The sequence below is a fragment of the Paramisgurnus dabryanus genome, chromosome 17 (genome assembly GCF_030506205.2).
Source record: "Paramisgurnus dabryanus chromosome 17, PD_genome_1.1, whole genome shotgun sequence".
Taxonomy (NCBI): Eukaryota; Metazoa; Chordata; class Actinopteri; order Cypriniformes; family Cobitidae; genus Paramisgurnus; species Paramisgurnus dabryanus.
Window position 1 is genome coordinate 5,740,102 of NC_133353.1, and position 27,641 is coordinate 5,767,742.

A 27,641-nucleotide genomic window follows, 5' to 3' on the forward strand; every position below is an offset into this window, starting at 1 on the left:
CAACCAAAAGTCATACTAATTTACAGTGATAATATTTTAAACAAAAATACTCTAGGTTATCTGTACTCGTGCTTAACGCAAAACACAACATTTTGATACAAATACAGCTTTTAAAAACAATTTAGCAGCAATTCAATACACACTGCTTTAAAAACCACGCAGATGTTACTGAAAAATATCTTGTCACACGCATGTTGTTTAAGAGTGACACAACTTTATTTTGTTCCTGTCACGTGATCAACAAACCAGTGACGTCAGACAAGCAACGACAAGACGACGCCATTACCGTTAGATTGAATTGACCTTTTCTACAAGACTCGATTTAAAACGATTTTTACCAACAGAAACAACACAAATACAGCATAGAACAGTTTTTAACTAGAACACGACTGAAGTAAGCAATTCTTACTAGAAAAGCAGACAACGTACAGTCACGGGGCTCACCGCGAAATCTCACGGGTTCCGAGTCCAGAATGCGAAAATAATTACGTTGGGTACAAAATGGCGCGTGTTCTTTCCCCTTCGACATGCGCAGACTGATCGGAGGCTTTCGCTCTGTAATGAAGCCGACTTCCCATAAAACACGAGAGCCAATGAGCTTGGCGGACCTGACGCGTCTTAGTCAATTCGACCAATCACATCCGCGGATCGGCACAGAATAAGACACGTGCAGCCAATTAGAGAGCAGGATCGATTTGTTTTATTTGCAAAGAGTGGGAAACGAAGAGCACCAATGAAAAGGCGTCATTTGCAGCGCCGCTTTCGTACGCACCAATCACTTCGCAAACATTAGTGCAGCCTATAGAAAACCGCTCAGATGGCGGCCAATCAAAACACTGGGAATTTGCCCACAGCGGCCTCACTAGCCAATAGGGATCCGAGAAACACAACCTCGGCTCAACAGCTTGTTATTTCGTTTATGCCTTTGCAACCTAGTCGAATGCTGAGCTGAAGCAGTCATATAGGAGCATGTAAGTACACATCTATATCTCCTCACAACATACAAACACCAATTTCGCTTCACTAAACATACGAAATGTACGCATGCCCTATTTAATCCCGTTTGTCCGGAAGTAATCCAGTCATATTTGTCGTTTTCCCGTGGTTTCCAGCGAAGGTATTTAGGCGACGAAGAGAAAAAAATTGAATGGCAGAGGCTAGTCACAGCTAGTCGGCTTGTTTTCTCTCAGGATTCACGTTTTATCCGACGACTTTTGGTTTAACTTAACCATTTAAAACTGATTCCTTTCTTATTTGAAACTTGTAACTCAATGTTTTGCCCTTCAGATAGCAAAAGTCTCGCGTCAAACGCCTCACATATTGTTGCGGAACTAACCCGAAGAACAGTTTAAATCGCCACAACAGCTTCACTATATTTAGCTCAACCGCCAGAGTTTGATTGACAGACGTCAATAACCAACATAGCCGTAATTTTGTCGTCATTTAAACTCATCGGCAAAGACAACGTTAAGTGAGGGAAATGTGGGGATGGTGGAGGGGCTGACATGGTGCAGGACGGTGTGTGAGCTATGATGGCGACGTGACACACACACACGCACACACATACACACACAGTGAGTGAAGCGGGAAGGAAACACGCAGGGTTTTGAAGGGGTTGTGTTTTCTTCTGCCGTGACTTTTTGTTTTCACGCCATCAAGACGTTGTAAGTGACTCAGATCGGAGGTAAAGTCATGGTGAAGCGATTAAAGGTGTGTTTGATGAGCTAGTCTGTGTTTTTTTTTATCATTTTGAAGGGGCGAGGATGAGAACTGGCTAACTGCGTTAGCTTACGTACCATTTTCTCTGTTGTGTGTTTGTGTCGTGCTGTCAGATCGCTTCCATTCGCGCACATATGACACGTTTTTCAGCACATGGCGGCAGATCGTGACTATGTTTCTTTATGCGTGTGTGTTTTTCTATTTCAGCAGTCGAAACCAATCGAGCTGGACTCCCTCAAATAGCCATCAAGATGAAGGTGAGTCTGTAATCCTCTGCAGTTCATATAGGCGACGCCTCTTCAAATTAACCCCAACAAAAGATTCATCTGAATGCATTCATTTATCAGAGGAAATATGGTTTGTGTTTTTTGTGATCTGGGGTTAAGAGAGCACTCAACAATTATTGCCATACCTTCATGCTGTAAAGTGACTTGTGCTTTCATAAATAAGTGTTGTTTACACAAACATCAATGCAAAAGCTTTAATTAATAATATAATTTTTCATAAAATAACTTGCTTGTGAAATATCCTTTGTCACTTTTACATTATTTTGATTTAGCTTTTAGATTGTTGTATATAGAGAGTACATAGTAGTGTTGGTATTCATTAATAAATGCATTGTATTAATATTTACATCGTTCACAGGTAGCAGATGAACCTGCCTACCTGACCGTGGGGACGGACGTGAGCGCGAAATACCGCGGTGCCTTCTGCGAGGCAAAAATTAAGACTGTTAAACGCATGGTGAAAGTTAAGGTAAGCTTAATCTGTTCATCTTTTCCAGAATAAAGCATTTCTAAGCTTTTCCCATATGAAGTTTCATTCATAAGATTCGAGTCTGTAGGTTCAGAGTACAGTTAGGAGTCTTATCTGTCAAGCCAGTGTCAGATGACATGGATGGTAAACAAACTTTTTTTGTAAGTGTCAGTGTTCGCTATCAACAATGCTCAGATTTGTTTCTTGGTGCTCCGTATTAAGCAAACTTCTGAATTTTCATCTGGCTTAGAAGAGGATAAATGCATTTTATGTAGACACTAGCTTTGTTACATTTACTGATAACTTGTGCAGCATCAATTGTCCATAACATTTAAAACATATTTCAACTGCTGGAAACAATACAAAGGTAAACGATTTTAAGTGTGTGCTTAAACAGTCACTTTTATATTTGGATCAGCACCGAACAACCATAAGTATGTTGTTTTAGGTTTAGGTCTATGATCGACATCTGTTAGGCTTTGTAAAAGCAGCCTGGTTTATGACACTGGTAGTTGCGCCTACTGACACCTTTGGTTAACACAGATCAACAGATGCGTGGCACGTTTCTGAGTTTGACTGTAAGGAGATTTTAAGTAGTTCCTCTGAACAATGTACGTAAGCACTTGCTAAGAAGCTTGTTTGTCTGTTACAAATCCAGATTACCTTTACTATCTTTTCTTGGTTCTCTTTTCAATGTCTTTTACTTTTTTTTAGGTTATGCTTAAAGGAGACAGCACCTCACAAGTTGTCCAAGATGACCAAGTGAAAGGTCCTTTAAGGGTAAGGTGGCCTTTATTGGATGTTGACTGTGCAATTCACACAAATCAGTATCATCTTAATAAGTGCGTTAACATGCACAGTCTTGCGCCGATTACGCTTAATAAACTGATGATGTGTGTGGTCATGTAAACGTGTTTTATCATGGAAAGCTCATAAACGACGTAAGCAAAATATGATCGGCACTGGTAGTTTTTTGCTCATTGCCCCAAATTCGCGTTGCATGTAATCACCTTAACCAGCTTTTTCGTAGTGTTTATGTGTGAAAGAAATGCGTCACACACGGAAGTAAGTGCAAAGTAAGGCATAAAAGTCTCAGCTTGACTAAAGCAGTTTGCAGAGAAACTGAAAATTAAGCTCATGTTACATTTGTGCATACATGAGAAGAGATACAACAGTATGGCTTAAGACAGATTTCTCACGGCTTTTTGAACTAGTATTATATACTATAGGAGATGATGTCAGTGCCTGCAAGACACTTGACAAATCTTAGGGGCTGTTTATACTTCGTATTAAGATGTGTTTCGTCGATCGGATCACAAGTGGATGAGAGAGACGCATTCTGTTTACACCTGGTATTTACTGTAAATCTTTACTTTAAGGGGGTGGTCTGTGGAGACTGTGGGCGAGTCTCTCTGCTGTCATTTAAACGTGAGCGGGAGTAATGATGGGTTTAAATAGAGTCCACTGCTTGGATTGTAAGTAAACATGCCACACAGTGTTTTGTATATGTAAGAGCTTTCTCTGATATTTTCAAAGCAATTGATGAAATAAGATTGCGCAACTTTCACACGATCGGAGATAAATAGGCGGAGAGAAGGCGGTCTCTTGTGGCTGTTCGAACACATTCAACCACATGCGCGTTTACACTACAAAAGCAATCTGATCGAAAGGGTTTTCGAACACTGTTTACACCTGTCTTTTGCGTCGTCTACTTGTGATCCAATCAACAAAAACATGTCTTAATACCAAGTGTAAACAGCCTCTTCAAATTCTGTTTTCTGCATAGCTGGTTTATTGATTTGCATGTAAATGCATGAAAACTGGTTTCTATAACAAGCAGATTTTTGATAGTTATCCGCTTATTCTGTGCATGTAAACGCAGTCAATGATTGTTGGAGAGGTTTTGGTCACGTAAGGGTGACGCAAGGCCTGTAAGAAAAGAATATGCTGCTTAGTGATAGCCAGGGGCTGAAATTTACTTTGTGACGCACCTGCCAATGCTGGGTGAATTGGAAATATGAAACTGTATTTTGCATATATTCCATGTGTGTCGCCACATAGATCTGGATGAAAAAAATCTTGACCCCCTTACTGATGCAAGTAATGCACACAATTCAAATCAGGCTGTCTTTATTACAATGCATTTTACTTTGTGCATGCAAGTTTCTAATAAAAGTACTGCCAATGTTCATACCCTAGTCATCGCTTCAGGATATGACAAACTTCTGCACTCAATTACAAGGCAGAAGTTCTTTAGATGTTTTTTTTTTAAAAGAGACATTCAGCTTTTGTTTAATTCGACAAGACTGTTTTGTCTTATTTTTAGTTTCTTGTGACCTGAATTGCTTTGTTTTGCAAAGGCAGTTTATTGCAGAATAATGCAATGATGTAATGTATATCTGTGCTCGCAGGTTGGCTCAACAGTGGAGGTGAGGAGCCCAGAGGGTGGACTTAGTGAAGCTGTCATCAGTAAACTTACAGATGCCAGCTGGTACACTGTGGGTATGTACAGACATTAAGTCTCCCCGAAGAGCTGCTGTCATTTTGACCACCAAGATTCAGGTCCTAACCAAACTTGTCGTTTGAAAGTTTTTTCCTTCTCTTTGCAGTATTTGATGACGGAGACGAGAAGACGCTCAGAAGAACGTCGCTGTGTCTCAAAGGAGAAAGACATTTTGCAGAGAGCGAGGTATGAAGTTGCTAAATGCTTTGTACGTGACACCTTTTAGTTGTCACACGCGTGCTAATGCTTCCCTCCGTCTCTCTTTTCGGCTTTCCGTCTATTTCTCTGACAGACTTTGGATCAACTGCCCCTGACTAACCCAGAGCACTTCGGCACTCCTGTCATTGGAAAGAAGACAAACCGAGGTAGAAGGTCTTCTCAGGCAGTGTGAGTATTTATGGCTTCTTTCATCCTTGTGTTTGACATCTTTGTGTCGTATGAATGTGAAGTTCATTCTTGGTCACTTTTTTATTGCTCTGAAGTGCACTTGGAAAGTTACTTAAGTTTTCTCTTACCATAAACGTGTTATGATTTGGTCATAATGTAGGTATGCCTGTCCAGTGTTTGTATATCTTCATATTTTAATGTACTCATGATTTTAACGACCTGAGGATAGTTTTTTTTTACGTGTACGTGCACGATCGAATGCACAGCCTTGCAAAGTAAAGACCGTTTTGCCAGATGTAAACGACACTGGTCCAGAAGGACTTCCTGTTGTTTTTAATTTTTTTTTTAGTTCACATTTATTTTACATTTTGATTCCGTAAAAATTTTTCTGTTGGTTGTATTTTGTTCTAATATTAACTAGTATTAATATTTTGTTCAGTGTTAAAAAACTAAAACAGGAAGTGCTTCTGGGCAAGTGATGTTTTCATTTTGCAAAATGCTCTATAATTTATTTGACTCGTACGTGTACACAGACGTTTGACGCATAATCATTGCTACAAAATGCAATGCTTCTCCTGGGCTACATACTACATTTTCCTGCAGGCCCACGTGCACTGTACTTGGATGTTTTTTGTATACCTATAAAAGTGGACTATACTGATTAGGGGTTATGCTTTGTGAATGTTAGTTTATTATCCGTATCATCTGGCTCCTTTAAATCAGTTTCATTTAGCTTTCTTTATTAGCAGTAGTACTGTGAATGCGTCTAACAAAAGGAAATAAGTATGTTAAAGCTTATTGCAGATAAAGATGTTATGCAAATGAAGCTTTATCACCACAATTCACACTGAGCTTTTTGTAGAACGCTTGTAATTTTTGTTTTTGTGCCCACACTTCCACCACAAATATGTTTGCACATCGTGTTGTCTCACATGACAGTTTCTGTACAAACACCCGTGGCATCAGTCGACGCGCTCCACCGAGCCTCATTTAAGTTGCATTTAAGCATATATGCGGTCATGTGCGTCGCGAATGTGCTGCCACAAACTGAAAGTCTGGAAAAACATTGGTATGGTGTTCCTGATTCTCAACCTGTGGATGTTTTTCATCGCTAAAAGGAAGTTTGGGAACTTACAGCAGAGCACAGATGATAACACATTTGCTCGAGAGCACGCAAACTAGCACTAATGTAAAGCTAATCTCTTTTAATCTCAATTACATTATAGCGATGACACTGGTAGTGACGATTCTCTCAGACCAATCAGTGATCTACAGTGTTTTCGAGTCATGTTTTGGAATTAGCGCGGGTCGCGTAGAACCTAACCCGAGGTGGTACTAAAAATCTGGTACTACTTACTAGACCCAGTGGAAAAGCTCACAGAAGTAAGCTGACCCACACCAAACCGTGGGGTACTATGCAATGGAAAAGCGCCTTTATGTGCACTTATGCGCCGATTTCCAACATAACACCGAAGTCTTACTTACCTCCTGCAACTCATGACCCGGTTGGGTCTTTTCAACGAAATCCAGCGTTAAACAAACACGCGTAAAACTCGGATAAACAAACTACCTCCATAATGCTGGCTTATTTGAAAAGCTAAACAATGCTTTCTTCTCCTTACATCCAAAACACACTTCTTCTTTCGTGCCATTGTTGAGTCTTGATATAAAACAAAGCTGTCGTGTGAAGTGATGCCTGTGACTTCTGGAAAGTACGAGGATACCAGGGGAAGTGCCCATAAAATAAATATTATACGCAACGTCTACCCATGGTAGGTAAGATGTACCCATGTTCGAAAATAAACCTTTCTAAAACATCTACAAACCCTGGCGAAGTGCATTCGGCTCAGAAATGTTCTGTCACACGTCTTAACTGCTTTTTTGACATGTTTAGCATGAGAAATCCAACTCTTGAACTGTGTTAATAAGTCAGAATGCATGAAACACCGGTAAACCGTTTAAATGCAATTTAGTCAGTGTTGCAGTGTTACAAGGGAACGTGTTGTTTAAAACACGACTGCTTTCTTTGATGCATTACAGAGCAGAGGATGAGAAGGAGTCTTCATCGAGTGAAGATGACGATGATGACAGAAGGAGGCTTAATGATGATCTGTTGGGGAAAGTTGCTTATATTGAGAGCGGATCGGACAGTAATTCATGGTTCTGTGCACTGGTAAGTCCTAGCTTTTTTCCCCAGCCTTGTGTTAAAGCATATAGACAGATGCAGTCTGGATTGCTAATGTTATTGAGTGTGTTGAAAGCAGTTATATTATACAGTTAGATGTTGCTACAGACTTCTGTAACTTGGATTTTAAACCTATTATTTTCTTCCTCTCTAAAGGTAATATCTCCAAGTTGCAATGATGACATAACTATCAAAAAGGACCAATGTTTAGTGAGGTCATTTGCTGACTCCAAATTGTGAGTAGCCTTTAAAATGGCTGTACTATGTATTTCAGATATGTTTGGCTTATTAGTAACGCATTTGAGTAAACACTTTGTATAAAGCCGTTTACATTCGTTCTGTTTCTGTCCTATAGTCACACAGTGGCACGCAAAGATATTCATGAGGTGAAGATCAACACCATCTCTAAACCTGAATACTCGAACAGGAAAGGTATGAGACCTTAGCGGACTTGATTGTTTCTTGACAAAAATCAGATCTCTAATCCACTGTTTGTTTAATCCATTGGACAGGGTTTGAAGCAGCACAACTTTTCCAAGAGTCCAAGCAGATCCCTGACAGCTGGAAAATGGACTTAAGTGAGATTCTGGAATCTTCAAGCAGTGACGAGGAGGAAGGGGAGGAGGTGGATGATGAAGATGGTGAAGGCGAAGGCAAAGAAAGTGAGGAAGAGGAGAAAAGGCCAGTGCAAGAAGAGGTAAGGCTTTTACAAGCTCATCATTACCAAAAGTTGAACAAGCAGTTGTTTATTTTGATGAAGTTTGCATGTTTGAGTGAGTGTTTTTCTCATTTGATTTGATTTTTTTTTTTTATTGTGTACTATTGCTTGGACCTGTGGCATGGTCCCCAGTGTTTTTCATGTCGTTTTTTAATAATCACTTGGATTATAGTGACTGCCAGAGTTTGGCACCAGGAATACTGAAGCCATGGAAGGACATTGAGTCGGTGTGGATTGACCGAAATTCCCAGTGTCTGTATTTGTGATGATTTGTGAAAACATTCCTCGGCTCTTTGAATCTCGTGTTCTCGTACACCTTGATTAAGTCCACTGAATGCTCCCAGCATGTGGGAAAGCCCTCAGGCTCCATGCAACAATGTCTCATTCTTCCTGCTCCCCGAGTTTGGACAAATGGCCATTTGCTTGGTTTTCTGACACGTTCCCATGGCAACTGCTCGTTCCTTTGATTGTGAAAGGGTTTGGGGATTGGATGAGGCCCGGTGGAGGTGTGCCAGTTTTTTTAGTGGACAGGGCTGAGCTCATCTCAATGAGTCTTCTCTCCTCAATGAAGATGGTCGGGTACATCACATAGTTATGGTTAAAGCTGAGACCAGAAAACATTTGTTGATATAGATGGGTTCCTTTAAATAGTGTTGTCATCATCGGAGCATGTGGCTGGTTTGTGGCTTGGAGCAAAGTTGATGTTTTTACTACCACAATCTCAACAACGGCCCCCTCTGTTGTTTGTGTTGAATTTTTTCCAGCGTGTTGTGTTCCTGTTGTTAAGGTTGTGAGTTTGAATCCCAGGAAACACATACTGATAAAATGTGTAAGTTAACCCTGTCTTTGTCGTTAAGCCTCACCATTGGTTGAATTTGAGATAAACATTCAGATGCACTTGGAGGCATCCCCAAAGTGTCACCACAGTGACGTAGCACGAGTTCCCTTGAAAGGGAACTTTAATAATGTATCTTAAAAGGTAACACGATGTAACCCTGCTCTCACTTGAAATTTGTCCCCCTATTTAGTGCTTGAATTTGAGGGTATTGGACCTGGAAAGTCCTTAAAAGGTCCTTGAATTTGAAGTTAACTAATGTGTGGGAACTCTTGAGAGCCTGTGCCAAATGCATTAAAAGAAAATGTTGTGGCACTAAAGGTTGAGTTTGTACGCATAAAAATATTAAATACAGCCAAAATCTGAAACTTGCTTTTGTACAACACATTTGCTGAGATCTCATTCTGAGATGAGGGCAGTAATATCAGCAAAAATTAAGAGATGTAGAAAGTTATTTGTGGTGTTTTTAAGACTTTTAATTGGTACAACAACTTTGGCTGTACTGAAACTGGTACTTTTACCAACTACTCGGTTTTAAGTGACCATGCTAGCAACGGCACTTGTGTTAAGAGAATCTGATTTCATGGCCTAAATATGAACTTTTTGTTTTTGCATCTGACACGTGATGAGCAGCTGGGTCGGCAGCGATACTCACTCATGAAAGATTTTGCTTCCTGAAGAAATATTATGTGATATTCCATTCGTCTTGGCTAATGGATCTGATGGATCTGTCTCATGTTTTCCCTTTTTTTTTAACCAGCCTGATGATGAGCCTGATCCAGAAGAGAGGGACCATTTTCTACAGCAGCTCTACAAATTCATGGAGGACAGAGGTAATGTCTGCATAATCGCCACTAGAGTTGGTCTACTTAAAAAGAAAGATTAACAGTAGGATTGAAGTCGGACATTTTGCCATGATAAGAGATCGATTATCTGAGCATTGATGAAATACCTTCAAAAAAACAGTTATATAATTCCATGGGTATACAGGTAAATTTATCGATATTTATTAGGGTTTTACCGATAGACAATAGTATCGTGAATCGACGATCGTCACACATATCGCCAATAGCAGGCTTTTATGAAGATAGTTGGCGGCGATGATGATGATTATTATTATCATCCTAGTTTACATTTACATGCTAGTTTCACACTAGCATGCACATTGCATGCTTTTTCTCGCATGAGAGGGTTTGTGGGCTTCACTGAGAGCTTAAAAACCCACGCAGATTCCTTCTTGCATGCACCTGGACTTAATGTGTGCACCTTGGACTTCTGCTCGGACCTCCTGAACTTGTAATGCGCATGATACACGTGATAGGGGAGGGGGAACAAAAACAAGGAGGCGGGGGCGAGCACAGCACACAGAGAAGGCAATCAGAATTAAATACAAACATTATATCGATATATACGATATGTCAAAATATATCGATATAGTTTGAATATCAAGATATCGCCCACCCCTAGTAGCACCTATAATAAACAGATTTCATTGAGGACCACGCTTTCTTTGTTTTAAAGCCTGCTAAATGTAAATTTGAGGTCTAACAATGTAGATTACTCTGCTTCTAGTTCTGCTTTTCTTTGTGGCCCAACAGGCTCAAACACACGGTTTTTTTTTTTTGAGGAGGATCACATGATTAGTTCTGCAAGGCAAATGTTTTGTTTAACACTCCTCTGCCTCTTTATTTTCTTTCCAGGGACACCAATTAACAAACCTCCCGTGCTTGGCTACAAGGATCTTAACCTCTTCAAGCTCTTCCGGCTGGTGCATCATCATGGCGGCTGTGACAATGTAAGCATCTCCCACCATCTGTTTATTGTTTTCAGCAATGATACTTTGCCAAACGTGAACTGAAAGTTGGCCTTTAAATTAGTTTGTTGAGCTAGATTTAGTTTGAAGACTGCTTCTGCAATTATTACATTTAGTTACACGATTTTGGGTAATATGGGGGTATATGCTTGGTAGTTTTTAGAGATGATAGTTGGGGAAGGGTTATGCTTATTTTAAGATGTGTGATGATCCTTGGGTACTCTCTATACAGTATGGGGCATCAATAAAGAGTTTGAAAATGTTTTTTTTTATGTGTTCACAGATTGAGAGTGGATCTATTTGGAAACAGATCTACATGGATCTTGGCATCCCGGTGCTGAACTCTGCCGCCTCTTACAACGTGAAAACGGCATACAGAAAGTAAGTGCATGCTTGCACAATTTCTGCTGTGTTTTGTCAACAGATGGTGTTTTATAGCCTAGCAAAGAAAATATTTTTGAATGGTTTGCAAACAGAGACAGTTCTGCACATTAAAAGGTGACTTCTGCTGCACTTGTTTAGTTGTCGAAGGAAAATTCTGTGTTGATGGACAGCATCTGTTGCATGTATGTGTATGTAAACTAAAGGGCTCGTTTTAGTTGTGCGTAGGTTCCGCGTGGATTTTCACTTATCATACCTGCAAACTAGTCGCTTTTCGGCGAAAATCGCCGTTTTGAATTGAAAAAGGTCATCCACGTGAATCATGTAGATCCGAAGAGTTTGTGTTTTTTTTTTTGGGGGGGGGGGTCTAAACTTCCCATAAACGGGAGTTTCAAAAACCTACTGCGGTCTGTTTCACAAAAACAATAAAAGCTCTTTGGTCATCACGTGAGGTCATCACAGTGTGGTTAAGGTTAGGATAGCCGATTGGTCAATGGATGGGAGCTGAACAAATGGGGTTACGTGAAGGGCGGGTCTTTGCGTTGCCAGCAGCTTCTATTAAAAGGCCTTGGCTGCATCAGCTTTCCCGCGGATTAAACTTTTCACGCTACCGCTACTGACACTGACGTTTGTTTTGAGGTTAGTTTTGAGGCACTTTGAGGCACTTTTGCTTGTCCGATTGCTGCAGGTTTTTGAAAATATAAGCCATTCTTGCTGCTCATAAAGGGTTTAAACATTGACATGCGCTCTTTTATATGTCAATGGCATTAATTAGGCATCGTTTAAAGGTGGAAATCTTACTGTTCAGATGCATACTAGTTCAAGATAATTTGCGATTTATAGATTTCACATCTGAAAGAAAGGGATAACGTTAAGCGCGTTTTCTGTGCGTGCGTTTGTTCTGTGAATCACACGCAGAGGTGTAAAGTACTTAAGTAAATGTACTTTGTTACTGTACTTAAGGTTTTTTTTTGGCTACTTTGTACTTTGTACTGAGTATCAAAAATATAAGCAACTTTTACTCTCTACTCCATTACATTTTTGATTGGGTATTTGTACTCTTTACTCCACTACATTTGAAATGACACTTAACGTTACTCGCTACATTGTTTATTCGTCAAATAAAAACGAGACGAAAGTGTCAGAGGGTGAAGATGGATAGAATCTGTGGTCGCGAGGTACGCACAAACACACAACTGAGGGACTTCATCTGGCGCCACGCAGGGCAATCCTATGATATCAAAATACTGCGAGAGCGAATCAAATACATATGGAGAAGTCTGGTCTCGCGGTACTTTGATGTCAAACGCTGAATGGCTTGCGTTGAGCCACCGTAGCGGGACATCTGCGTGCTGCGTATGCCATAAACTGTAGAGAAAAGTTCGCGTCTGGTCTGAGAGAAGAGATAAAGCGCAAACATATGGATGCATATCACATTTGCTTCTGTCAAGGGACCCTTTGTTAAACATGTGATGCTGCAATCTAAACAAAAGTGATGAGCGATTGCAGGAGGGCCATCCCGCACCTCAAAGGCAAGCTCAAATGTTTACTCTGATGCTACTTTATCAGCTAACCTGAGCTGGTTGATATAACTTACTTTATAAGCCAAAATAAACCAGCGATGTCCTGTACTGATTGCCTGAGTAACTTAAGTACATTATAAGATTGATAATAAGTGTACAATTTCACTGTCCTCACATTAAATCAAGTATGCTGTAATGTATTTTCTGTAAAGAGGGATGCATGACTGAAGAAATGTAGTGCACTTAATGTGAGATAGTGGTGTTACGTCTACTACATGTGTTTTCAATTAATCTTTCAAATGAACAACTTCACGTTTTTAATATGCAAATTTCTGTTACTGTATATTAACTGTAACAACCTACTGGACTCTATACTGGAATTTTTGATATATTTAGATTATAACTTTTTTAGGATTGGCCTAAATGTAAGAATATTTGGTAACACTTTACAATAAGGTTGATTAGTTAACATTAGTTAATGTATTAACTAACTTGAACAAACCACGAGCAATACATTTGTTACAGTATTTATTCATCTTTGTTAATGTTACTTAATACAAATTTAAGCTTTAATTGTTTGTTCATGTTAGTTCAGAGTGCATTAACTAATGTTAACAAGATTTTAATAAAGTATTAGTAATTGTTGAAATTAACATTAACAAAGATTAATAAATGCTGTATTAATGCAGTTCATTATTAGTTCATGTTAACTAATGTAGCTAACTAATGTTAACTAATGAACCTTATTGTAAACTGTTACCATATTTATATAACAATAGTAAGGGGGGGGGGGGGTGCGGGCGCGTATACAATGTGTCACCTTTTTCAGCCCTTCTGAGTTTGCAGGTATGACTTATACTTTTGCGTTGTCGTCCGCGTCGTCGTGCAAACACGCGCAGACTGCAGGTAGACAGTATCCACGTGTGTTACCAAGAAGCAGCTTGGCAAGTTTACCCACAAACGAAGAAGAAACAGCAACGTGTTGTGTATGATTTAAGAAGACCAGCAATGATTGTAAATAAACAGCGACTTTTGGTGCAGTTTGAATTAAATCACTCCTTATCTTGGCCCATCTTTGTTTTGCAAACGGAAATACCTATGATGCAGTTTTTTGACCTGATGAGAGGGGTTCTGGTGGACCAATCACAGTGCTTGTGGTCCACATAGAACTGCACGTTGTTAAACATTTTGCGAGATGCTACGCACAGACTACGGATAACCTACGGCAAAGAGCTTACGCACGTCTTTAAATCGGGCTTAATGGGTAATTTAGTCGCATGTAGGTTTTACGCTGTAACCTGTACTTAGCTCTGCGTAGCCTGTCACACACCTCGCTAAAATTTTACCAATGTGTCCATTCCACATGGGCGCAAGCACTATGATTTTTCCGCTTGAACCTCTCCTGTTTTTGGGGTCAAAAAAAAAGTTAAAGGCAACACAAAAGTGATTCCAGCTGCTTCTGGTGACAAACTAAAGCTTAAACAGTTTAAGACCATGCACTGTGCAAGATACCAAACATTACTGATCATTTATAGCATGAAGCCGAAAACCATCTCACTCTCTTAGAAAGTTGATATTTAACTTAATATTTTTGGAGTAAACTGATCTCAAAATGTGAAATGGTGCCTTATCGTCTGTAATTAACTACACTACAGATGCTATCCATAAAACTTTAATTTATTTTTAAACCACCATTAATGCTGGAAAATAGCATGACTCATTCTTTGTCCTGTTCATCAGGTACCTGTACGGATTTGAGGAGTACTGCCGCTCGGCACAGATCCAGTTTAGGACGGTGCACCACAACGAGCCTCGACCGGACCGCTTGCCAGAGGTGAAGAGCGACCAGCCTGTGAAAAACGAAAGTGAAGAGGAGGAGGAGGAAGTGGTGCAGCCGATTAAAGCAGAGTCTGAGGACGGAGATGAGTCTGACGCAGAGAGCGAAAAGGGACTTAAAGATATCTGCTCACCCAGGGTGAGTGACTGTGGGGCTTCACTTTGGATGTGGGATTGTCATACTGGTCGACCTGCAAGCCACAGAGTAGTAATGCTTAGATTCAAAGCTTTATTGTCTTGAGGGACTAGGAGGAAATGCACATGATGATGCCCGAGAATGGTTTCGCTTTCATGACCTGATGTCATATGATGTCACACTTCTCTTGGCTGTCTGATTAGCATCTTTCTCTTAAACTTGATTGTCCATGGCTGTCTTCTAGGTTTTCAGGAAGTCGAAGATATAACAGGTTTTGCAAATATTTCAATTATTTCAGCATGTTGTGCAGGCCTAGTTTTCAAACTGGTTTACAAAAAACACCTTTCTCTTTTTTTATCTACCATATGCAGGGAAATCAGCCTATGATATTGCTTACTTATAGTTGTCTGTTTATATTAGAGAAGTTAATCATTAAGTTTACACATTGGAAACGGGTTAACATATCTATGCAACCCCTCAGGGCCGGCGGCGGTGCACTCTGACCCCTGTGAAAGTAGAGGGCAGGGATCCTTTGAAAGTGAAGGAGGAGAAGAAAAAGGAGGAGACACCAAAAGGAGGGGAGGGCAGTGGAGAGGAACCAAAGGAGAAAGCCGATGGCGAGTATCCTGGGAAACGACGCAGCCGTCGCCTCGAGGAATCCGATAAAGAGTCTGATGATGAGGACTTAGAAGATGATGAAGATGAAGAGGATGATGTAGAGAGACCTGCACTCGTGGACAGGTAAATTATATAGTTTAGTTCATTACTTTTATTATATTTCACTTTATTTTAGACAGAAACTGTTGTGCTATTGTTAAAATAAATGTAAATGTGGCAAATATTCTAGCAGAGTCAAAAATGATGATATCAGAGAATGGTTTCGCTTACATGACTGATTTCATGTGATGTCACACTTCTCTTGGCTGTCTGATTCATCTCTGCATTTTGAAATGTGCTTTGCATTCCTCTAAGCCAACTTATACTGTTATTTAAGGTTTTTGGCACCAAAGATGTCATTGTTACGTGTACCATAACCCTAGAACTAATCACACCGTGACCCCTTTGGACTTTTGTACATCAGAGTCAAATAACTGATTAAGATTTGTCCCTTATTGTGTCTTTTAATGTGTGCATTTGGCTGAATCATGTTATTTGCTGTTTGGAAGAAGAATCTGAATATTTGCATTTGTTGAACAGGGATGATAGGGAAGATGGTGATGGCTGTGAAGACTCTGAGCACTCTTTGGCTGGCACTAAAGTCAAAGTGAAATACGGCAAGGGAAAGACACAGAAGATCTACGAAGCCAACATCAAAAGCACTGAGACCGATAATGGGGAGATTTTATACCTGGTGCATTACTACGGCTGGAATGTTAGGTGAGACATTGATGTGCCTGGATGAGGTGTGTTCTGGCCTTTGAAGCTTATGATGCTTGTCATTCAAAAAAATATATTTTGTATGTTTTACCTGCTGACCTTTTATTTGTGAGCAAATATTGGATGTGTGTGAAAATTGAAGATTTCTGTCAAGGAAATGAGGTCAAAGATGATGATACCAGAGAATGGTTTCGCTAACTTTGCTGATATCATGTGATGTCACACTTCTCTTGGCTGTCTGATTAACCTCTGACCTAGCTTTGTCTTAGTAAACCTTTGACCTGTTACCTGTAGAGGTTCTGATAGATATATAGATATTTGTGATTTTGTCCTTTTATTTAGACAGTATAGTGAAGTGTAGACAAGTGTTGGGTGGAGATAGGGGAACGGGATCGGCAAAGGACCTCAGAGACTCGAGAATCGAACTCGGGTTGCCGTGAGCACACTGGAGCTATTTGTCGGCACACTAACCACAGGGCTATCGGCGCCGATGAAGATATCTAAAGAATCTAACCCGACCATCTAAATTCATTATTTATGATTGGGTATATTGGCTTTGTTTTTATCAGATACGATGAGTGGGTTAAAGCCGATCGAATAATATGGCCTGTCGACAAGGGTGGAACAAAGAAAAAACAAAAGAAAAAGGTGAAGGTGAGTAACAATCTAAAACAAAACATTTCTTCTATTATCAACGATTGGGAAATTCTTAAGCCCTCATCATTTTTTTGCTATAGAATAAAGAGGATGGAGAAAGGGAAAAGGATGATGATAAACAGGTCAAAGTACCAAGGCGTGGTCGTCCTCCGCTTAAATCCACCCCTCCAAACACATCTGGCAGTGGGTCTAAGACCCCAACCAGTGAGGGTCGATCCAGCAGCAAGAACTCGCGGTCCACAGACGGCTCTGTCCTGCCAAACGGAGAGGGTATGACTGTCATGCTTTACATATTGTCAGATTGTTGAATAGCTTGTTTGTAATGTTTAACAGTTGAGATTAACAGCAAAACATTGTCTGGACAGGTACCCCTCGTCGACGCACAAGAACAACTTCTGGGATGTATGATGATTCTGACAGGGGGTCTAATGGTACGTTCAAGCAGCTTACGTTGACTTAAAGGGACACTCCACTTTTTTAAATATACTAATTTTCCAGCATTGCACTAAAAATAACCAAAGAGTTTTGATATTTTACCTATTTAAAACTTGACTCTTCTGTAGTTACATCGTGTACTAAGACCAAAAGAAAATGAAAAGTTGCGATTTTGTTAGGCAGAAGATATGGCTAGGAACTATACTCTCATTCTGGCGTAATAAGCAAGGACTTTGCAGTCGTAACATGGATGCAGCAGGCGCAATGATATTACGCAGCAGCCGAAAATAACGGCTGCTGCTGCGGGACACATATGAACGATGTATTATATGTCCCAATCGGGACAAAGATTGTGCCTTTTTTAAAGAGTTTAATCAAACGTTAAAGTAAATGTGGCAAATATTCTAGCAGAGTCAAAAATGATGATATCAGAGAATGGTTTCGCTTACATGACTGATTTCATGTGATGTCACACTTCTCTTGGCTGTCTGATTCATCTCTGCATTTTGAAATTTGCTTTGCATTCCTCTAAACCAACTTATACTGTTAGTCAATATTACTGCGCCCGAGGTCAAAGTGTTGCAAACTAAGTGCTCTTCTGCCATTCAATATAGTTCTCATTTTTTATCCGCTTAGGAAATCGCCACGTTTTATTTTGTGCCACCATGCTTACTAGGGATGTAACGACACTTCGCAGTACGATACTTCGCGATACAAAAAAAAAAATGCCACGATGGGGATATTTATACGATGACGCCGAAAATAATCCCCTTAGTATCTTTCAATAGCAGAGGACTATTTTCGGGCACTACGTAATATCATTGTGCCTCCTGCAGCCATGTTACAGCAGCAAAATCCTTGATTATTACGCCAGAATGAAAGTATAGTTCCTAGCCATATCTACCTAGAAAATCGCAACTTTTCATTTTCCGTCTGTCTTAGTACACAATGTAACTACAGAAGAGTCAAGTAGCCAAACCCGGAGATCGGTTTTGGATAGATTCCAAAACGGTAAGAATCAAATGTTAAATTCTAAGGGAGCTGGAAATGAGCATATTTTCCCTTTAAGATATATCAGTTCCATTATTTCGTAATGTTTTTTTGTAACGTTTGTAAAAACTACGTAAATGTCCTAATATAACTAAGGCCTAGTCCTTGATTAATCTAAACCCTGTCCAGGAAACGCCCCAAAATGTCACACTATACTTAATTAGGATGGATAGGTGACAGTTGATTTTCATTGTCGCTCATAGATTCAGGAAACTCTTCAGATGATAGCGAATGTGAGGACTCTCCTGAGAAGAAGCCAGAGTGGACGGAGAGAATCGATCCACCACCGACAGAAAATGAAGAGGTGGAAGATGAGCCTCAGGAGGATGAGAGCAGATTATCAGAACCTACACAGGACGAGCCCGAATGTCCCAATAGTCCTGATGAGATGCCCAACTTCCAGGACACAGACAAACCTGAAGAAGACACAACCCTAATTCCGGAGTCTGATGATGGATCTCCAAAATCAAGAGTAAATAAGCCTCAACCGAGAGAAGCGGAGTCAGAGACTCCAACACAAACACCCGTCACTGCTAATCATTCAGAGACAGAGGAACCCTGCACTCCTCCGCGGCCTGCTAAGAAATCCCAAGAAACACTGCATAGCAGTCCTGAGGAGAGCATACCTGACACGGCCGGCTCAGACACGGACTCGGCCACGGAGGATGTGTGGCCTTCAGAACGAATCGGCGCTGTGAAGCGCAAAACCGCTGAACAGCGGACACCGGAAAAGAAGATTCGCCTGGATAGAAAGGAAGAACCTAATATGCTGTCTCCAGTGAAAACGCCACCTTTGGAAAAGTCATCAGAGGTTGAGAGGAGGCCTGAGCCAATCCAGAAACCCGAAGAACATCCTACCCCAACACTGTCATCACCCAGCAAAGATCTGGAGGTGAAGTCTGAGATGCCCGCACTAACCAGAGAGGTGCACATCAGGTTAGAACCTCTATGTTCTGAGATGGACGATCCTACAATAGCCACGAACGAAGAAATGATGCCTCAGATTGGCCCCGAAGCACTGGTTTGTCATGAAGTTGACCTCGATGACCCAGAGGAGAAGGATAAACCATCTGGTGAAGAGTTACTGATGATGATGAAGGAAGAGAAAGTTAAGCTTCAGCCTCTGGAGCCTTCGGAACATCTTCCTCACGCCATGGTTCCGGTGGGACCTCCTCGTCTGTTTTCACCGTCGTCTACCCCCAGCCCCGATGAGTCCCACAGCACTAAAAGCGAAAGCGACGCTACGATCGAGGTGGACAGCGTGGCAGAATCGCAAGAAGGTCTAGGAGAAAATGAGTCTACTCATAGTTTTGATGCTAGTGCCAGTTCCAGCAACTCCAGCATCTCACTACAGGACAGAGATGCAAAGGACAGAGGTCAGTCAAAGGTTTCTAAACATTTGCCTATAGGGCTGGGTTTAAAAAAAAAATGATTCTCTGATTTTAATTGATCTTCAATTTGATGAAACAATAGCAGGAATTTCTCAAAATGATTCTTAATGTGCATGCTTTATGTCAGAGGCAGGGCTTTACAATAAGGACTAGGGGTCTAACAATACATCGACATGGATTGATGCATCGTATCGTTAGAAATGTAATCAGTGCATTGATGGCACACATAAAATATTGATATGAGGTAGTAGGTACCTTCATTTTGACACTCTTCACGTAACGTAACATCCATCTACGCATTTCCGCCAAAGCACGCATTTTGGTTCATTTTTGTGTGCTAGTGTCAGCAAGTGAACGATGTATTTTTATGTCCCAAATGGGACAGAGATTGTGCCTTTTTTAAAGAGTTTAATTAAACGTTTAAATAAATATAAATGTGGCAAATATTCTAGCAGAGTCAAAAATGATGATATCAGAGAATGGTTTCGCTTACATGACTGATTTCATGTGATGTCACACTTCTCTTGGCTGTCTGATTCATCTCTGCATTTTGAAATTTGCTTTGCATTTCTCTAAACCAACTTATACTGTTAGTCAATATTACTGCGCCCAAGGTCAAAGTGTTGCAAACTAAAGGGCGATTTATAGTCGTGCGTAGGTTAGGCTATCCGTAGCCTGTGCGTGGCTCTGCGTAGCCTGACGCGCACTTCACAAAAAATTTAATAGCGCGTCAGATCTACGTGGACCGCAAGCGCTGTGATTGGTCCACCAGAACCCCTCCCGTCAGGTAAAAATAAACTGCGTCATAGGGATTTCCGTTTGTGACGGTGAAAACAAAGATGAGCCAAGTTGAGGAGTGAACTCAAACTGCAACAAAAGTCGCTGTTTATTTACTTCCATCATTGCTGGTCTTCTCAAATTATACACAACAAGTTGCTATTTCTTCTTCGTTTGTGGGTTAACTTGCCAAGCTGCTGCTTCTCTGACGGTCGCCAGCTACTGTGGTTACACGCGTGGATACTGCCTACCAGCGGTTTGCGGGTGTGTTTGCACGTCGACGCGGAGGACGACCCAAAAGTATAAATGAAAACCTACGCCGTAGGACCCTACGCACGACTATAACGAGCCCTTTAGTGCTCTTCTGCCATTCAATATAGTTCTAATTTTTATCCGCTTAGGAAATCGCCACGTTTTATTTTGTGCCACCATGCTTACTCGTGTATCTACTCGTGTAACAATCTTGAAATAGGGAAAACATGGAAGTGTTTGGTGGCTTCTAAATTCATCCCTGTTTGGATCCTAAGGAATGAATGGGGCTAGGCTAAATGCTAACACATTCACGACACACTGTACAGAGATTAAGTGCATGCATTGAATAAAGATAGGTATGCATTCATTCATCTAAGTTGAGGTAAGAATATGGTAAAATACAAAAAACTGTGGTATTTTCCTTTAATAACGAATCAATGTTGGATTCAATTTCGATTTAATCGCAATTCGATTCCAATACCCAGCCCTTTTTGCATATAACTTCTTGATAAATTATTTCAGTTATGCTTGATCATCTTATAAGTTGTTTTATTTTGCCAAACTGAATTTCAGGTCAGAAAAGATTATTAGATTGCACTACAGGCTCATTGTCCAAGAAGCAGAAACGCAGCCAGAAACGTTCAAGTGTGGTCTGCAAAACCGAGAACAATGGAGCAGGTAAGATCACAGATGTATCTACACTTTGTCGTTTTGCACTGCTACTCTTCAATTGCATACTAAAACAAGTATTAAACATGTAAATAAAAAACTAAAGGTTTGTAAAAACGGAATGAGGTCAGAGATGATGATACAAGAGATTGGTTTCGCTTTCATAACTGATGTTATGTGATGTCACACTTCTCTTGGCTGTCTGATTAACCTCAGCTCCAGTTTTCAGATGTAATAACAGATGTGATAACTTTGTCACAGTACACTTTTAATCGATTGCTATTTATAAGGCAAGCATCACTACAACGATTTGCACCACGTATGCGACACATTCTTGATAACCCAGATCAGGGGTGCCCAAACTGTCCTGGAGGGCCGGTGTTCTGAAGAGTTTAGCTTCAACTTGCATTAGCACACCTGCCTGGAAGTTTTTTTAGTATGCTTTAGTATGTGTTCAGGTTTAAAAAAACACAGTATTTTCACACAATTTACTAGTCCCTCCTTCAGAAATGCGTATGGAGTTCTGATTGTGTCGTTTGTTTAGCATGTTGTGATTCGATAGCAGCTTAGCTTGCCGTTAGCTTAGCTAGCGACTGACGTATTCCTGTGGGCGGAGTTTAGTCAAAAAACTGTTCTTGTGACATCATTAAAGCAGGAAGTAGAGGTCTGTAGTCCAAACCGGCCGTTTGCTGTAGGCTTTGAAAGGCGAATTTCTATTAAATAAAACATATCGCCTGGCAGTGAACTTTGACCTTTATCATTTTACAGGTATTATTTATGCTGTTATAGCAACATTACACACTAACTAGGGTTTAAAAATGGGATCAGAAAGAACATGACCTTTAATTAGCTGCTTCAGGTGTGTTTGATTGGGGTTCGAGCAAAACTCTGCAGGACACCGGCCCTCCAGGACCAAGCTTGGGCACTTCTGACCCAGATCATGCTTGTTGTGGTTGACATTAACAATTTCTTTTTGCAACCGCATTGCAATGTTGTTACGGTCTTTCAATGTTTTTGTGTGTGTAATGTATTCAATATTTTCGTCATCTTTGGTTTCCCTTTATGTTGACAGTCTAGTACTATTTACATAAAACACGGTTTCCGCAGGTCCTTGAAATTCTTGAAAGTTTGTGAATCTGGGGGAAAATTCAAGGCCCTGGGAAGTTTTTGAAAACATGCATACATAGATACAGATCATTGAAAGTGCTGAAAGTTTTCTGGAAAAAAATAGTTGTGTTTGACACATGAAAAAGTCTCGGGTTACGTATGTAACTGTTGTTCCCTGAGAAGGGAACGAGACGCTGCGTCTACCTTACCATACTTCCTGCGTCCCTGTAACGCCGTCTTTGACAGTATTTCAGAAAGCGATATACTTCCTGGCTCCTGCATCACCCTGTCTTTGTCGTTAAGCCTCACCATTGGTTGAATTTGATATACACATTCAGACGCACTTACCACTGGATGCGTCCCCAAAGTGTCATCGCAGTGACGCAGCGCAAGTTCCCTCAAAAGGGAACTGTAACAATGTATCTTAAAAGGTAACACAATGTAACCTTCATCTCACTCGAAATGTGTCCACACATTTAGTCCTTGAATTTGAGGGGGATTTGCACCTGGAAGTCCTTGAAAAGGACTCAAGTTAACTAAGGTGTGGGAACCCTTATAAAGGTTACTTGATGTATTTGTTACATTTCTGTAAGATTACAGTTTGTCCTGTCCTTTTCGTTCTTTATTGACATTCGCTGTCTTTCTGTATGTCTCCAGGTCTCAGTAGCGACAGCGAGGACCCATCGGCCATGGACAGTTCAAATAAGCTAACCCCAGTAAAGCACTCCAGCCTGCCCAAGAGCCAGAAGCTTTCCCGATCACCTGCCCTGGTTTCTCCCAATAGTAAAGACATGGAGAAAGACAAGCACAAAGAGAAGCCGTCCGTCCCTTCCCCCCGCGCATATAAGTGGTCCTGCCAGCTAAGTGAGTTTTGAAGCTCGACACATTGACATTGTTTTTTTTCATGCAGATGTAAAGATATGCACTTAGTAGACAGGTAGACAGGGTTACTCTCTATTTAATTTAAAGCAGTGTGCTAAACATCGTCAGAAGCCTTCTGATGTTTGACTTTGAAATGCTGTTGCCATAAAGTTTTACTTTCATTGTATGCAGTTTAAATTTTGATGTCTAAAGTAATGTGGTTAATTATTATGCCCATTTTACAAGATGTAATAAGTCTCAGGTGTGCCCAAAATGTGTCTGAAGTCTCGGCTCAAAATACCCCACAGATCATTTATTATAGCATGTATTCTTGTAAATACAGTTTGAGAGAATACTATCTCACTATTTAGATATGAGAGACAGCGTACTGAGTCAATGGCCATAGGCGGAGCTTTATCAGTGTGACATCACATTGATAAGATAATCAAAGCGGCATGTTTAATGGGGATTAAAAAAGAGTGCGTGGATTTGTTTTCGCTGTAAGGTTGTGTTCACACACTGCCAACACATAGTTATGTCCAGACACTTTGTAAAAGTATTTATAGGTGCCCTTTAATAGTAACAGCGTATACTGGTAGAAACTGTGAGTTTATTTTTCCCATAACTGTTTTAATATGCTAGTATAGAAATCGGTTATGGCAAATGCTTTTCAGCTATGCACAAAATCTTTGTGTCCTCTAAAGTGACATTTAAGCAATTTTATCCAAAGATATGTATAGTTGAGGCTGTAATTTCTGTAGTCCAGTATGAATGATTGGTTACTTCCTGTCTGGTCTTGACTGGTTCCTGCTTCTGTTCATCCACAGCTGATCTGGACAACATGTCGAGTACCGAGCGAATTTCATTCCTGCAAGAGAAGCTGCAGGAAATCAGGAAGTATTACATGTCACTCAAGTCTGAAGTGGCATCCATTGACAGGAGGCGGAAAAGGTTAAAAAAGAAGGAAAGAGAAGGTAGGATTGTAGTTTTATTTGATTAATTTAAAAAAAAATTTAACTGATTTTCATTTTTTGGGGAATGTGAAAAAGTTGCTCAGTGGGTAACACTGTTGCCACACAGCAAAGAAGGTCCTTGGTTCGAGTCTCACCTGGATCAGGATGGTTTTTTGTATGAAGTTTGCGTGTTCTCTGTGTCAGCGTGGGTTTACTCCCACAATCCAAAGCATGCAGTTTAAGTCAATTATAGATGACATATTGTCCTTCCCTAAATTAACCGCTTCTCACCATGAATATAGACATAGTTGCTGGAATAATGTTAAGAAATAAATAAACAAACTTGATATTAACACAAGTTTGTTATAAATAATGTGCAGCATAAATGTCTCATTTAGCGTTACCTTAGCAGTTTTAAAAAGTACGATCATAACACAACATTTGTCTAATGGCAGAAGCATTCGGCTCCTCATTCCTCACAGCAATCCAATTTGTCATGGTAACCTAAGAGCAAAAACTTGCATGGGTTTGTGTGGTACTTTTTCAATTTCACATGTCATTGAGGAAGCCAGAATCTGATTGATGTGCAAAAGAACCGTCAGTCTTGACCAAAGTTTTAACTAAGATATATATTGTACAGTCTGACATAAAACCGTTAATATATGGGATAGTCTGATCTGGCTTTTTGTCAAGATCTTGTGTCCTAAAGTCCAGAGTATTGTTTGTTTTTTACGTGTATGTGAACATACTTGCGCGGTTAAATGCACAGCCTTGCAAACTTTAGTTTATTTGACACGTACGACGTGTACAGAGACATTAGGCACATTGCAACAAAATGCATTGTGTCTCCCGTACTACATTATCCTGTACGCTCATGCTTGACTTATTTGTATAAAGTACGCACGGTTACAAAAATCTGTGCAGTTCACCCTCAGATATATTTGTAAAAACTGAACTATACTTCTAGCAATATTGTGCAGTCCTTCCAGAAAAAGGCTGAGTTTTTTTGTGATTGTTCGAGGCAAAAATCCTTGATCTTGTGGCATGTTTTCTTAAAAAATGCGATGGATTATGCTGGATATTTATGCAATGAAATTGCGGGAACGTGCAAAAACTGTTTGCAGCTTTTGAATGATGTTCACATCACATAATCACGTCACTTCATAACGTTCCCATGGCAACAGGGGACATGGCTGCGCTTGTGTGAAGTAAATGCAACATTTTTCAACTTTCTGTTAAGATACATGTTATTTTTTGCTACGAAAATGCAGGGATTATTAAATCATGCAAGCCCTGCATATTTTGTGCATGGAAATCTGCAATTTATGTTGCGAAAAAATGTGGCCCCCGCATTAATATGCGGACTTTGGCAGATTATGCGTTGAATCATAATGTACATGGTGTCCAACAACAGTTTTGGTTTCCTTTCTTAAGTTCTTTGTGTCAACTATATTATCAGAAATAAGTCATTGTGAATTGACCTTTGACTTTTGATCCACAGTGTCACATACAACGGCATCCACATCGTCAGGCTCATCAGACACGGGCATGAGCCCGTCTTCAGCTTCCCCCACTCAGAACACTGTGGCAGTCGAGTGCAGGTGATGTCACGCCCGTGCCCTGCCCCACTTCTGCCTTTCAGCATTCTGCCGGCGCCGCCTCCTCAGAGACATACATGCTGATGAGCCAGAGCAAGCAGCCAATAGCACTAGACTGCCCGCCTCCATGTCTCATCTGAGTCCTATTGGCCACTCCCACCTTCTGCACTTTGTAAACTGATCCTGCCTCCACTCGCTCGCTGTCGCTACCGCACCAGGGAACGGACTCCATGTGAGGGTTGAATGTAATCTATGGTATCAAAGCTTACAATTTATCCATCCAGAAAGAATTTAATGGCACTTTCCACTTTGTTCGCTACAAACCCTGAACAGAAACCCGAATTCGGATGCAGTAGTCAATCATTCGTACGAGAACGTGGTAAGAACCTCGTATGAGATCCCTAGGTAATGGTAACTTAACCAGCTGGACATGGTTATTCAATGAAAGGTCAATTGTAATGCGCTTGCTCCATCAGAACTGCCAAAGTACGCGTGCGTTACAGCAGAGTGCCCTATTTTGGAAAAATAGGACAAAGACAATTGCAAACGGGAATGTAGTTTACTGAAAACCACAGCCGGCGTCTTCCACTCACCTTGGTGCGCGAGCGCAGAAAATTATGCAAAAACCTATTTTTGTCGACTTCTTTTTAAGAAAATAAGAAACGAAAACTGAGAGGAAAAAACTTGAGAAAATGTTTACAGTGGAACACGAGACAAATCTGTTTTCAGTGGACTAATTTCCTTTTGCAACTTGTATTTTGTCTTTTTTATATGTAATTGCAGAGTTTTTATTTTAGTATGGAAAATTTCAAAAAGTATATATCACAGCCGTGAAGTTATTTAATGAAAGATTTCTAGAGCTGAAATTTTGTGTAAAATAAAGGTATTATCTTGCAACTTGTTAAATATATTTATTCAGTACGTGGACAGCGTTTTTGTATTTTTTACAAGAGAGTCACACACAATCCCCCCCATGTTCAATTGAGTTGGTGGGGTAGAAGGAACAATTTTTTGAGGTCATCTTGATCGTTTGAATGTGATGTCACAATTGGGTAACTAACTACTACTGTGCAGTAAACGGTGTCCTTTCCCTAAATAGCTTAAGACCTTTATTGAACACCAAAAATTGGTGAACTGCTTTTCATCCCCTTGATTTCCTGGTACTTTGTTTGTTAATTTAAACAGTTATTCTTATTTTCTTTTTGAGTTCTCGACCAATTGAATAGATCAGTTGCTTCTCGCGCGAGTATGTTAAGCCCGGGGGTTTCTTACTGTTCCTTTGTAAATAGATCTTCTTCCAAAACCATGTATTTGAAAATACATTTTACACAAACTGTAAAAATGATTTATATTATTTTTTAAAACAGTACATCCTTGTATATTAATTTTTCTTTTCTATGTCAAGTTGGTAGACGCATTAGCACATCTTTAGACTGTGTATATATAATCCACCACTTAGGAACCTAAACCAAGCTGTCTAAAGAGTGATGAATCCATGACTGTGTCGAACATTTACTGAATTACGATTATTCACTGAGATGAAATTGTAAAAATTCACTTCCCTGTGACTTCAGTTTATTTACAGGTTCCTGAACTGAATTGAATGAAGGCATTAGGTTCCTGAGCAAAGCCATTGTATCTTTATGTAAAATAAGAGGAGTTCTCATTTCTAATAAAGTTTTGAAATATTCAGATGTATCTGGGTTTTTTTTTGTCTTTAAT

General features: G+C 40.2%; 1 protein-coding gene and 6 non-coding genes across 8 annotated transcripts; all 7 read left to right on the forward strand.

Moving 5' to 3' along the window:
• Nucleotides 1-249: 249 nt before the first annotated feature.
• Nucleotides 250-27,611, forward strand: arid4a (AT-rich interactive domain 4A). Of its 2 annotated transcripts, none has more exons than XM_065253666.2 (25): nucleotides 250-971; nucleotides 1,927-1,976; nucleotides 2,365-2,475; nucleotides 3,190-3,255; nucleotides 4,887-4,977; nucleotides 5,085-5,164; nucleotides 5,271-5,365; nucleotides 7,406-7,538; nucleotides 7,707-7,786; nucleotides 7,906-7,982; nucleotides 8,063-8,247; nucleotides 9,864-9,936; nucleotides 10,804-10,898; nucleotides 11,200-11,297; nucleotides 14,561-14,795; nucleotides 15,274-15,533; nucleotides 15,990-16,169; nucleotides 16,739-16,823; nucleotides 16,907-17,096; nucleotides 17,192-17,257; nucleotides 18,515-19,687; nucleotides 21,305-21,409; nucleotides 23,165-23,371; nucleotides 24,196-24,342; nucleotides 25,823-27,611. In XM_065253666.2, the coding sequence occupies exons 2-25, from the start codon at nucleotides 1,971-1,973 to the stop codon at nucleotides 25,924-25,926; spliced, it is 3,942 nt and encodes a 1,313-aa protein (XP_065109738.1). In that variant the 5' UTR covers nucleotides 250-971; nucleotides 1,927-1,970; the 3' UTR covers nucleotides 25,927-27,611. The 2 variants fall into 2 exon arrangements, with proteins under 2 accessions (XP_065109738.1, XP_065109739.1); XM_065253667.2 differs by lacking the exon at nucleotides 250-971 and adding an exon at nucleotides 1,136-1,710.
• Nucleotides 14,912-14,998, forward strand: LOC135737818 (small nucleolar RNA SNORD53/SNORD92). Its single transcript, XR_010528591.1, has one exon. It is a non-coding gene; the product is annotated as a small nucleolar RNA SNORD53/SNORD92 (small nucleolar RNA).
• On the forward strand, nucleotides 15,646-15,727 carry LOC135737779 (small nucleolar RNA SNORD53/SNORD92). Its single transcript, XR_010528571.1, has one exon. It is a non-coding gene; the product is annotated as a small nucleolar RNA SNORD53/SNORD92 (small nucleolar RNA).
• On the forward strand, nucleotides 16,334-16,415 carry LOC135737804 (small nucleolar RNA SNORD53/SNORD92). Its single transcript, XR_010528583.1, has one exon. It is a non-coding gene; the product is annotated as a small nucleolar RNA SNORD53/SNORD92 (small nucleolar RNA).
• LOC135737788 (small nucleolar RNA SNORD53/SNORD92) lies at nucleotides 17,676-17,757 on the forward strand. The gene has a single exon (XR_010528576.1). It is a non-coding gene; the product is annotated as a small nucleolar RNA SNORD53/SNORD92 (small nucleolar RNA).
• Nucleotides 20,161-20,242, forward strand: LOC135737795 (small nucleolar RNA SNORD53/SNORD92). The gene has a single exon (XR_010528578.1). It is a non-coding gene; the product is annotated as a small nucleolar RNA SNORD53/SNORD92 (small nucleolar RNA).
• On the forward strand, nucleotides 21,529-21,610 carry LOC135737810 (small nucleolar RNA SNORD53/SNORD92). Its single transcript, XR_010528588.1, has one exon. It is a non-coding gene; the product is annotated as a small nucleolar RNA SNORD53/SNORD92 (small nucleolar RNA).
• Nucleotides 27,612-27,641: the final 30 nt, after the last annotated feature.